The 13,512-nt window shown below is 41.4% G+C and overlaps 1 protein-coding gene across 8 annotated transcripts in view; it reads left to right on the top strand.

The window, feature by feature from the left end:
* The window catches only part of LOC124776660 (nuclear receptor coactivator 7), a 703,675-nt gene that overhangs the window by 171,848 nt on the left and 518,315 nt on the right, over nucleotides 1-13,512 (top strand). The window contains exon 1 of one of the 8 annotated variants that reach the window (XM_047251753.1): nucleotides 3,989-4,060. The exons of the other annotated variants lie outside the window; for them this stretch is intronic. Within the exon in view, the coding sequence (XP_047107709.1) occupies nucleotides 4,023-4,060 (38 nt within the window). The 5' untranslated portion in view covers nucleotides 3,989-4,022. Of the gene's footprint in view, nucleotides 1-3,988; nucleotides 4,061-13,512 lie in introns of those variants that run through there. 8 annotated transcript variants of the gene reach the window in all.

Genomic DNA, 13,512 nt, shown 5'->3' with positions numbered 1-13,512 from the left:
GGTGCTACAGAAAAATGCTGAGTGGGTAGACCGAGTAACTAATGAAGTGGCACTGAACTGAATCAGTGAAAAAATAAATTTACGGCACAACTTGACTAATAGGAGGGATGGATTGATACACACATCCTGAGGTATGAAGTGGCCATCAGTTTGTTTATCGGTGGGAAGTACTGGGGGGGGGGGGGGGGGGTGGTAATTGTATGAGAAGACAAAAGGATAAATACAGCAAGCAGGTACAACTGGGTGTTGGCTGTAGAAATTACGGGGAGATCAAGACGCATGTGCGGGATTGAGTCGTGTGGGGAGCTGCGTTAAACAAGTTTGTTGATTGAACAATCAACAACGACAAGAACAACAAAACATATATATGTTTAATCGGCATGATTGAATGAAGCAGCATTAAGTTGCATTTATCAACAACTGATAAAATACACCATCCATCGCAACAAATAGAAAATCTGTCAGTCACTCACCGATGACATTTCACCCTGCATAACAGCATTGTGATCTGTCTTATTTCTGCTCACTCTGATAAATCGTATATGTATATGGGGTACAAGGATGTTGGTACACACATTTGCTTACTAAAAAACAGCTATCTCTGAAAACCCGCGGCCTGTAATAACGGACTGCATTTTATCACACAAAAAGTGTTTGAGCCAGTAACATATTTGAGTACCCATTTAATGTTCTCTACATCACAGTCTGCAGTGCAATAAAGTGTTGAACTTGTTCTGGAAGTATAGGAATTACATACACTTTCACGGTCTTTGCGGGTACCACTGTTTTGTCTCCCACCGTTTCCGGTAATTAGCAGTAGTTCGTTAACTAACGATGTATTTTTTTACGTTAGATGTACTACTTTCTTGATCGCCACGTAAAAAAAATGCGCTGATATGACTCCGAAAGTGTTTATTCTTTCAGAATGTCCGTCACCGTAGCGTAGCGGTAGCGTTACCGCCTACCACACAGAAGGCCCGGTTTCGATTCCCGGCAGGGGACTTGGTGTTGTGTATCGATCATCATTGACTCGCAATGCAGAATGCAGTCCGTACTCCAAATCGCGTCCGTATAGAAAGAAAAGGCACGCGCACACGCTCACGCACGCGCGAGAGAGAGAGAATCTATCTTCCACAACATCCAAAAAAAGTCATGTTATGAACAACGGTAAGTGTTGCGCCCCCCACCACCACCAAATTAAGTCACATTAGTGCGATTGTTTCTCTGTAGTATTATTTTATTCTCTATTTAGAAGGCAAACGAACAGTAGTTACACACCATGGAAACCATCCAGTCGTGATGAGTGGTAATAATATTTGAACTTAACGACGAATCACATCACGTGATACGTCCGCAAAGGCGGTTAAAATATCGTACAATAGAAGTGTCTCACGTTTCTTCGACATATCCCGTAGAGATAGGCATTGATAAAAAATAAAAAACGACATACTCAAATGTCAGGTGCTTGAACGAACCACCGTCTCTGAACCGTAATGCCATACTGCAGATGAAATATCTTGTTAGGACAGTTTTATTGGTCCCGAAAAGGAGGTCAAGGACATTTTCTGTAACATGAAATTCTCCGTTTGCTTTATAACCGTTTCCAAGACAATAGGAAAAGTGACTGTTAAAGAGGAAACCTCGTCTATTCAAAGCCTAAACAAGCCCTCTACTTCCTCCCTCTTCTAACGACGTATTATCGAGCAAGTTTTCGCAGCTTTGAATTTCTAGTATGACGTGACGATACCAAAGATCTTCGTGTTGCAGATGCCTTGTAATATGTATGACCGATGAGTTAATCCATAGTTAATTTAGTAATGGAGGGTATGTGGGGGTAGACACCGAATAGAGTAAGCAGGTAGAAATGGGTAAAGGCCCAAGGACGCCGACATCAAAAAGTTCTGTGGGTGAATGTCAGTAGCGGAATGCAGAATGTTTCCTGGGGAGTCTCGATATATTTTTTAAATTGATTACCTTTCATTTATAATCTTTCATGGACAGTGCCTGTGTCATAAAGATCAGTGCTGACGCTGGGACTGTACCAGCTCAGTCGGTAACACTGCTGACTTAAAGCAACAGAAATGAAAACCAAACTCGGGTTCAAATGTACTTGAACGAACCCAGAGGCGTAACGTACGCGACCTTTGAAAACTGCGAAAATTTTTGCCCGGCGAAGAGCTCTTGCTCACGCATCCCTTCAGTTGACCCTCTTCTTTACACTTGCTATTAATACGCCAACACCCCTTCAGTCTACAATAAGTTACCGCGTCCTTCTAAGCCATTGTTCCAACAAACAAAACGATAACAGTTTCGCTGAATTCTTAAACTAAACCACTGTTACGTTAAAAAAATTGAGGTAGTCTGTAACAATCGGCTTCCGTGTATCTCGGATTATTCTTTATTATTGGCCAATATTAGCAAGCAGATATTTTAAAACCACTGTTGACGAATGGAGTCGACGTATTGTAGCGTGTTATTTGTAAGGAAACATGAAAGCAAGCCAAAAAGACGGGATTCCATTCACAGTATAATGCGATTATTCTTCTGGGGAGTGCCTTTGACTTGGCCAGGAAAGGCAAGGAATGGGGGAGTCTGGTTGCCTTTGCCGAAAAACATCTTTTAAAAAAACATTTCAGAGGTCACAAATTTTAATTTCGATCTGTCTTTCAATAGTTCATTATTTGTTGATAAACGTTTGTTGAGAAATGGTTTTTGTTTTGTTTTTTATCAAACTAAAAATTTTGTGGGTGCGGCGTATCCGCAAGATTATGTATGTGGGTGCTAGAGGAACGCGATTTCACTTCATAGCTGTGGCGATCAGCGTGTCAACAATTTTTCCTTTTTAGTGTTCTTACATTCTTGCTTCGTTCCACACTGACGTTTCAGACCGTTTCTTGGAAAGTAACTGTCAGTGCACGTATCAACCATTGACGTTTACGTTAATATTTGTTGATTTGATCGATGATAAAAGATATTCGTATCTTTAAGTTTCACAGATATCTAGTATTTATTGATGTACTACAGTATTGGCATCGCAAAATCATTGACAAAACAAATGATATCTACCAACTAAACGAATGGTTCGCATTGTTAGCAGGAGCCACGCATGATTTGATGAGTAAAAGCAGATGATCGTGATTTAAACTTCGTTATTTGAATAACAACTGTGGTTGACTTAAACAGTAATATTATTTATTTAGTTCCCATCTTTAAAAGTAATAGCGGCGGTTGGACATATCAGTGACAGAAACTGGAAAAAAGGGCTTCAGTGATCCTTTTTCTTAACTTTTTGAAGATTATAGTAATAGTCATCAGAAACTTAGCTGTATTATATTACAAATTATTACATCTAATACAGTTTCATCGCCATGGAGGGGGGAAAATAGTGACATACAAAAAATGTTTTTAACCGTAGATACTAACAAAGCGTATCAGCTTCCATTATCGTTCCGTTTCGAACAATATGATCCACATACCTACCACAGTGCCCAATGAGTGCCACTTTTTCACGAAAGAAACGTCAACGGTAAATAATCAGAATGTTGTCCAACAATGTTCATACACCGCACGAATACTTCGAGCTATATGTTTTTTCTTTGTGTGTTTTGCGTTGCCCATAGGTACAACGATAGCTTTGTTTGGTTTGCGTGCATATAAGCTAACACATAATGTTTCGAATACAAAAATTCCATTTGATTCAGCACTCGTTGGTTTTCAATCTGGCGGCAGCAACGGGCGCTTCTTTTGTTTCCCGATGCTGCCGCTAGGTGTCAGTTGTTGTGCTGTGCCTAGAGAGCCAGCTGTGCCCGTAAGTGCTGCCACCAACAGCGAGTTCACAAGCTACTGTCGGCTGGCGCAGCTGATCGGAAGAACATGTAAATAAACAAAAAGGCAATTTATCTCACGTAGCTGACAAGGGGGTGTTCCTCCTTGCGACCAGTTGCATGCAACCAACGGAACAGTGCGCGCCACGTAATCTGCTATCGTAGCTAAGTTCGGCGGATGTTAACAGAGACGTTAACATGGAATTCCACGAGGGAGAATTGGAATACTTGAAACGGTTAGTAGGCGCGCGTTTTATTAATACAGCGTATCCTAAATAATTTTGACACACATAATTTGTGGAATTACTGAGATGTGCCGGCGTCACTTACAGTAACTTGCTTTGCTTAAAGACACAATTGTCTTTTTCGTTCTTACTGTATTACTTGATGTCCTTAACATAATGAATTGCTAACTTTTCTGTTTCCTTTTCTCAGTTATGGTACGCATAAATGTAAAGACATTGTGGCTCATAATTTATCTGCACAGTTTCTTCGCTACTTTCGAAAGGCAATGACTTCGAACTGTCATCCCTTACAGCGTTCATACGTCAGCAGATTCTTGACATTCTCGGCAACCGGCACTTTCCTCTTATGGCATGCCCAAACGTCAGGAAGAAAAGAAGAAAGCATTTTTGTACTTGGTTGAGAACAGGGAATAGTTCAGCGATGCGTAATTAGAGACAGAAAAATGTCAGGTTTACTAAAAATACTAGTTCACTGTGTTAAGTCGAAGAAATGTAATAATTGTCATTTGGCGATTTTCATGCGGTTGAACATAACGTTTATTCAATATTGTCCGTTGTTTTCTTCTACTGCTGAGTTTCCATCACTGTATGAAATTTTAAAACAAATTGTTGAGTCACTGTTAAAACTTAACGTATTGCACAGTCTCAAGTTTCAGATATGAATTCCATTTATAATTTCTGTTAGTTCTGAATAAAAATATGAAACATCATTCAGTCAAAAGCTTGAAACTCTGTATAACATAGGGACGGACAAAATAAGCTGACGAAATATTAACGCAGCTTCTTTCAGACTGTACTTAATTGTAGATCACTGCATCATCTTCTCAAATAAGTCTGAGGTTACTACTAATATTATCCGCAAGGTTCATCAACATATAACATGAACAGCAAGGGGCCAAACCCATTTCTCTGGGGTACTCTCGGAGTTAATTCTACGTCCCTCGATGATCAAAGATAACTGATGACCTCAGATGTTAAGTCCCATAGTGCTCAGAGCCATTTGAACCATTTTGAAGATCTGTTTTTCAACACCACCGACATTAAAACTTACTTCATCTTTTCAGTTGTGGGAGAATTAAATTGGGGCAATTCTCCTACGTTTTCAAATGTTTCTATACAAAGGCAAACCGAATTACGCATTTCAGCTTTTGCTTTGCTACCCTCAATTTCCAGTCTTACTCACTAGGAGCAGCACACTCATTTCGGTGCCACTAACAGCCTTTACATACGACCAGAATTTCTGTGAAATATCATATTACAATATTCTGCTAGTGTAGTCACTGAAGGTGTCACGTATTTCTCTCTTGATAGCCAAACGTGTTTCATTCAGCATCTATCAATAGCCCTATGCTTTATTTTACACCTGTTGTGTAGTAGTCATGTTTCTTCAGAAGTTCCTTTAGAGTGAGTGTAAATCATGGAGGGTCTGTCCCATTATGACTCATTCTACATAACCATTCAGTGCATGGTCAACTATATTTTTAAAGCGTGAGCCGTGTCTCCTCTACATGCTCCTGTCTTGAGTTTGTCACTCAGATATGACACTGCTACTTTACTGTCTAGTTTCCTGAACAAATGAATACTTCCACTTATTGTAGTTGCCCTTCGTACTACTGTAATCATTGTTGCCATAAACGCGTCATGATCAGAGACACCAATTTCGATGTGGGCATCCTCAAAGAGCTTGTTTTAAGTAGTTTTCAGAAAACGTATTTAGTGATGTTTCACAAGATGGCTTATCGCGTCCACCATTAACGAAACTGCAATTTTCCCAATTGACTGTTGGATGATTACTGTGTGATTGGGGCCTGAGGTTTTTTCTCCAAAATTTTCGGTTACATCAGGAGATAAGTCTGGTGATTGACGGACAGATCCAATTGCCGTTTTATGTCAACCCCTGATACACGAGATTTCCCAAAAACTGTCTCGCAAGCAGTTTCTATTTCTGTCTCGATGGATTTGAGTTCCTTGTGTACTGCGAAAAATACAGTCCCTCCATTTTCGTCAGCCTATCATTTCTATAGGCACTTAAATTTTTCCCAAAAATCTCGCTATCAATCTCAGGTTTCAACCCGCTTTCCGTACCTAGTACCATCTGAGCTTCACTGCTTTTCAGGAGCACTTCAAACTCTGGAATTTTGTTGTGAATTTTAAAGCACGTAATTACTAAGATTTTAATACTCTCGCCTGTGGAGCTTATTCTTGCCTACCCTTGTGTGGAATCCATATAGTCATTTCGGTACAAACAAGATAGTCATTTCGTAGTTTGGTATCATTGCGTGGTTTAGTAGGCGACCGTCTGCTGTCTATCGGTTCCTTTCACGGTCCTTGCCAACGCAGTATGCACTTCAGGTGATGAAATAGCCTGCTTCCTTACGACCAAACTCACTCGCGGGAGACCGCCGATCCGGTCCCATCCGGACGCGCTTGCCGATATTGCGCCCTTTGCTGTAGAGGGCGCGTTATGGCAATTGTTATCGTGTTTCCACTTCCCTTGACGTCTCTGCTATTACTGGGCTTGGTGTTACATTACCATTTCCGCCCATTGGTGGTGATGCAGGGAGGTGCTGTACACACAAGCCCAACTACTTACTTCTGGCATCCTTTCTCATGCAGCCTCTGAGTTGGAATTCGTTTGGGTCTTTTATTCTGGGTTCGTTTGTCCACTTACGTGTGCTTTCAATTGCAACTAGTAATTTCCTAATATAAAAGCGTGGTTTCGGCGCCTGCTACTGTATGGCAAAGTTAGCGTCAGGACTGGGTTGCATTCTCACGGCCGGACCTTCTCCTCGGGGGAACGGAACATGTAGTGGCTGCGGCAAGTAAGTTAACGGCCCTGACAGTCAGCCCGAGGTCGCTCTGCAGTACCACACCAATGTCGTACAAGATTCTCTCTGCGCTGTCCGCCGCGGAGATTCGGCCGCACGAGGAGTAAGCACTGTTGCCTGATGCTCCTACCTCAGCATTTACTCGCTTTGCTTATTACGCAGCCTTAGTGTAATTCTCAGTAGTAATTACCGAAAAATGAATTCATTTTCTTATGTGTATCGAACCTGTGAAAGTACATAATTCGGTAGGAGGGACGGAAGAAACTAGACTCTTATTCGGGAGGAGTAGGGTTCGAACTCTCCTGCAGACATTCCCTTCATGTTTTCTGTTAACAGCCGAATGCAGGTTCTTTAGATAGAATATTGAGTTCTTCTCCCATCCTTGACCCTTGGGGATTAATGATCCGGCTCCATTGACGTTGACGTCAACGAATTGTTAAACTAAAAATTTTCATTACTTTTCTGAGTGCCGATAGCATTTCATGCTCCCCATTCTGTGGTAAGCTCTCAATATTCTTTTGTAGGCCACAGCAGGAAACCGAAAACAGGCGTAGATAAAACCAAACAATTGAAACACTCCTAAGCCTAAGTTATGCAGGGTGGTATTCTCCTTACACACTCATAGGCCATGTAGCATATCGCATCCGCAAACTTGCCGGGCTTGTCCTACGTACAGAGACAAACGTGCAAAATAAAGCATTACGTTCTCTCGTGTCTCAGGACTGATAGATCGAAGGAAGTTAACTCGGACGTCCCTAGTTAATAGAATTTTCATCAACTACTAATGTGCCAACAATGCCACATGCTAAGAGAGGAACTACACCTACACTGAAACTTCCTGCCAGATTAAAACTGTGTGCCGGACTGAAAGTGTAACTCTGGACTTTTGCCTTTAGCGAGCAAGTGCACTACCAACTGAACTAACTAAGCACGACTCACGATCCGTTCTCACAGCTTCACTTCCGCCCGTACGTCGTCTCCTACCTTCTAAACCTCACAGAAGCTCTCCTGCGAAGTTACCGGGACTACCGCTCCCGGAAGAAGGGATACTGCGGAGACGTGGCTTAGCCACTGCGTGGGAGATGTTTCCAGAATATTTTCGTTCTTCAGTGAAGTGAGAGATGAAACGAAACTCACTGGCAGACGGACAGTAGTATGGAAGGTAGGAGACGTGATACTCCCGGAAGTAAAGCGGTGAGAATGGGTCGTGAGCCGTGGTTGGGTAGCTGTGCCCGCTAAAGACAAAGGTCTCAAGTTCGAGTCTTGGACCGGCGCACATTGTTAATCTGCAAGGAAGTTTCATATTACCGCACATTCCGCTACAGAGTGAAAAATCTCATACTAGATTGTTGTGCCCTTTCAAAGAAAACATGCCGGCATTTTCCTGAAACGATTTAGGAAAATCACGGGAAACCTAAAACAGCATGGCCGGACGTGGGTTTTAACAGTCGTCCTCACGAAAGCGAGCCCAGTGTGCTAACCACTGTGCCACCTCGCTCTGTGCACGGAATTAGTGGGTTATGTGCCGGCATGGGTTCCACACTTCGCATCTACCTCACCATTCACATCTGCAGCAAAACGACACGAACACGATACTAGATTTCAGACGCACTTTTCATCTGTACTACAAATAATTGCGGTTCAGGTACTTAGCACGTAAGCAGCCGAAATGGCGTGAATTAAGTTGACTTACTCCAGACGACGTCGCTAAGAATAAGATGGTTACGATTGTAGTATTTCCCAGATTTGCCGTAAAAGTATATTGCTGTTTCCTTAGCAGATGAAGAGGAACGTTCTGTAATTTAACCTTCGAAGGGTCCCTACTTTAACCGGCGCTGATGACCTCGATGTCGAGCGCCCACAAACCCCAACACACACACACACACACACACACACACACACACACACACACACACACACACACCCTACTTTAACCGAAAGTAAGAGCTACTGCATACTCCTGAATTATTCATTGACAGCAGGTTCTTGGAATTTCGTTTGTAATTTTCCTCAGGATAATGTCACAAAGACTTTTATCATAATATCAGATTTCATGAGTATCCTCATTGCCTCTTTGTATTTTAGTGCACGTAAATGTGCAGATGGAATCCAATTTAGTCTAAAGGGGAGAATTTCACCACATATTTTATCATTTTCCCGGACAAACGGCACTACTAACTTGTGAACCATTTCTCTGTGCTGCCTCAGTATCCTGCCATTCACTTCTCCACTTAAAAGGCAACTTCTGAATAGCGCGTCACTCGTTTGTTGGGCCGGAGCCATGGGTCTTCCCACAGTCGTGATCAGTGTCCTGTCTGTCTGTAGTCGTAGGACGTTAAACACCCAAATATCACATTCACGCAAAATAGTAATACAAATGCAGGAGACGACGTGCTGAGACAGTTCACATTTGGTGGGCATAATGTGACTGATGAATATGAGTGCACAACAATTAAAGAAATTTGAGAATACAGGTTAGACTGTGAACACTAAATGGATATTCTGAACCTATCGATATCGCTCGTCCGCTTCTGCCCACGACATAATCAAAATGCCGGGCATACACCACGCATTGCAGTACAGCACACTTAAAATAAGATTACAACAGTTACAAAAAATTTTCGCATTTGCAATTTTTTATGTTGTTTGTATGAGGCATGGAAATCATAACGTATTGGTGATAAATGAAAATTCGGACAGGGACTCGAACCCGGATATCTCGCTTTTCGCGAGCGGTCGCCTTAACGATTTCAGTGGACGCGTCCAGGCCGGAGCCAAACCTGGTTATGCCTCAGTATCTATGGCCCCATTGCTTGCATCTTACTGGATTCCCACAACAGAGTTAATGAGACAAACATGTTCAACAGAAGTATTACCCTCGTTTTGCCCGTCAAAGATATACTACTTATTATTACGATGTCTAGTCATTCTGGCAACTGTTGTAATGATGAAGAACGAGAATTATTGCTATGCTCATATGTTCGTTAACTTCGCCAATTCGAAACCATAATGAGACCCTTCGGTCTAAATCCAGATCTCGGGGCGTATTGCAGATCAGTCTGTTATCATTACCAACATTCCAAAATATAGTATAAGAGCGAAGTGTACATTCAAATATCACGGTTCACGCTGATACGTCAAGGATTAAAATAGACGTGCTGTATCGGTAGATTCAACCGACCCCATGAAACAGCGCCTACGTCTTCGTAGTCTACAAGCTGTTGTAAACTTAAGCAGCTTTAGAGGCAAGTTTCTGTTGTCTGTTACGTAGTTCAAAGGGTAACGATGCGAAGTGATACGAAATGGAACGTACATGCAGGGACGACGGCGGATAGTCACTTGGTTGAGAGGTTTCTGAGTGAGCCTATCGAGTAAATTACAAAAATTGCTCGTTGCTGAGTGGGTATCAGCCAGGCTACAAATCAAGCAAAAAAACCACTTGGATTTCCTAGCAAACAAACGCATACGCTAGCTGAGACTTTCTTGAAAGACGTTCTGAAACATTTAAATGCGCTCAGTACCGAGCTACAAAGAAATAGAAAATTACTGAGAGATCTGATACAAAGTGTGTCTTCCTCCCGTCGCAAGCAAGATTTTTTTCACTTTCCAACAATTTTCTAATACAAAATAATTCTGAAGCAGACATTCTAGTATTTTCAAATTTTATGTCAGATTTCAAGAAGAAACTTGCAAGATTTCAAGACTTTCAGAAATAGAGAAGCCGTCACGATTCTTAAAATCGCCTTTTGAAGTATCTCCAGTAGCAGAATGGAAGGATGCGGCTGCAAGATTGTTTTGCCTTTCAATGCCTTTACTCCAAAAGGAGATAACAGATTTGCAGGAAGACATTTCATTGCAAACACACGAAACTGCACCGCTGAAAAATTTTGGAATAAACATTTCCAGACAATATGAAAGTAGCAAAAAATTAGTCATACGCCTAGCTACTATGTTTGGCTTCACGTATGTTTATGAAATTTGATTTTCAAAAATTGTTTTGGAAAACAAGTATCGCTTAGGATTAACTGCCGCCCACCTTTAAGACACTATTCGCATAAGCTGCTTCCCACGCGAACCTAACTTTAAAAAACGGGCTCGCGACCGTAAATGTAATTTCTCCCAGTAATCTCTAATACAAATGAGCATATCTATTGTATTCCATATTTCTTGCGAGTGAAAATGAAAAAAAAATTAGTAAGGCATTTCAGATTTTTCTTCTGGCATGCTTCCATATCTTCCTTCGTTTTCTTTGCCAGTGCCCTTTGCTGTGCTGAACTCGAAAAATGGACGGCACCTTTCAATTGGTAGTTGTACCGTGGTTCACTCTCTGCGCCTTGTCTTTGACACAGATAGCAGTATAGCCATTGATCCTACTGTGTACTGATACTGGACACCTTGCACAGATGCCGCTTTCTCTTGTAAGAGACAGGCCGCTATCAGATTGCAGTTTGACGCCGACTGGGAAACCTGCCCACTGCTTGGAATATCGGTAGCAACCAGTTGCCGTCACGTTATACATTTCTTGTCGAATGCGTATGCCTTTTTACTGTAGTGATGTCAGAGAAGAAATCACTGATAATTGCGATAATAATGCTTCATTGTAAGCCTTCGCTTTTTTTATCGAAGGTCCTCTATAAATTACAGTAAATATCGTGTCTTCCAACCCATCCTTTACTTCACATATTACCTAATACATTTCCTTTCCGTAGTCGCTGTCTTTTCTTGGCCTACCACAGCCGCTTCTGGTGGTCTGCTGCAACCGGTTCATGTTGACAAACTTAGCTTCTTGACTTCCCGAAATTGGGCTTCTTACACTTCATCTGTACTAGCTTAACCGTCATTCTTAATCTTACAGTAATTTTTAAAGGACAGAAATTGAAGTATCTGAACTGGTTCCAACACACCCGTCAAACTACCAGAGTCTGAGCAAAAGTGATGTGTAGGATCTAATACGCTATACTCACTACAATTAGACTCTGCTTCCTCTTTAAGAAACACATCTCGTCTGGCTGCTCTACCAAGTTCTATTGTAACTTGGTGGACAGCGCTGTTGGTAGTTGTCTCGCGTCCGTCGGCCGTTGTAATTTAATATATTATTATTATTATTATTTTGGTTGTTGCCGACTTACGTGGTGGGCCTTAATAAAAATATTTCATTAAATTTTGATTTACGATTAAATGCTTTTGTGAAGTTTCCCTTTATAACAATATTAATCTTCAGTATAAATTATTTGTTACGTTAATGAACGTTAGACTCACTGAATCTTAAAACATGAGTATATAAGTTGAACAATGGAATAAACTTTTCATATTAATTTCCTCGGCTAGTCAGTTCACTTTAAAGCAAAAAATCTTTAGTTATTCATTACAATTGCGGCCCACACACGCGCGACAGTATTTCTTCTAACCTCCGTTAACCATTGTATTGTAGTCAGAGTCCTGGCTCTGGCTCTCGGCTGTGGTACTGAAAATAAGAATCTTAAAGCTACGTATTTTCTGCAACGTCGGGAGGTTGTGGAGAAAAATGTTTATTATGTTAATAGCGGGCGAGTTTTTCGCTTCCGCTAAATTTTTTACAAGTTAATACGCCACGTAATGGCGTCGTTGGCTGCATCGGCCGCTGCGATTGTTGAACTGTAAATTACTCGAATGCAGGTTAATTCAAGGAAGGCGGACATGAAATCGGGATCACCTCTTACAAATTAAAAGTGCACAATAATATTAAATCAATATATTATTTGCTTAATTCATACAAATATGCTTACATTTGCCAGCACTCGCAAGATGTCCGTCTACACGCAACCAAGACAAGAGAAGTAGTGAAGACGACTAAAAAATTAACAAAAGAGCTTATCTTGTCGTCTCCTTAGATCATTTTGTTATATTTCTTTGCCCTCGAAACTTACACAGAGAAATTATTATAATACGGAGAAAAATTTATGTTCGTCTGAGCGGTTAGTGTCCACTTATTATTCAAATTTTAAATGTCTCTTCTTTATAAATACTGTTTTTTAAGTCTTTTCGTAATATAGCACTGGGGACGCTATATATGCTAAAGACAGCAGGATCTCTCTAGAACACGGCTTCGGTAAGGCAGTGTCCTATTTTGCTTGATGTTTATCGTATATCTTCGATCACCTATTTTTAGACATTCCGCTAAAAGCTATTTTTTTAGAGGCGGTGCACTAGGTCAGCGATGGAGAGAAGAACAAGTAATCGATAGTGAAATCGTTTAGAGACTCAGGCGTGGCTGCTCTTCTGTTAAGACACTGATCTCACCTTTCAGCCCCCAGTTGTCTCCAGGTGAATGCCACGGCGATTCTGACAGGAAGTCTGTAGCTAAATTGTTACCCCTTTCTTGTCCAGCTGAGCTAGGGCTCTATATTCTTGAGAGGGAACTAGTCCAACATAAATCTACTCTAGAGTAAGCACCGTGAGGTGAAACCGGCTGCTCACCTGCACTCTGAGACAGCTGTCTTTGTTATCTCTGTTTCAGATTTCATGCACTTCCAACTACCACCTCTCCTGAATAATTCTCTTTGGACTTGGCTTCCTCCTGCGCCCGATTCGTTTTCGTGGGGCTAGAACTTTCTAAACTACAGCATTTCTTGTGGG

This window comes from Schistocerca piceifrons, chromosome 2, assembly GCF_021461385.2.
Source record: "Schistocerca piceifrons isolate TAMUIC-IGC-003096 chromosome 2, iqSchPice1.1, whole genome shotgun sequence".
Lineage (NCBI taxonomy): Eukaryota > Metazoa > Arthropoda > Insecta > Orthoptera > Acrididae > Schistocerca > Schistocerca piceifrons.
This window is presented reverse-complemented; position numbering and strand designations above follow the sequence as displayed.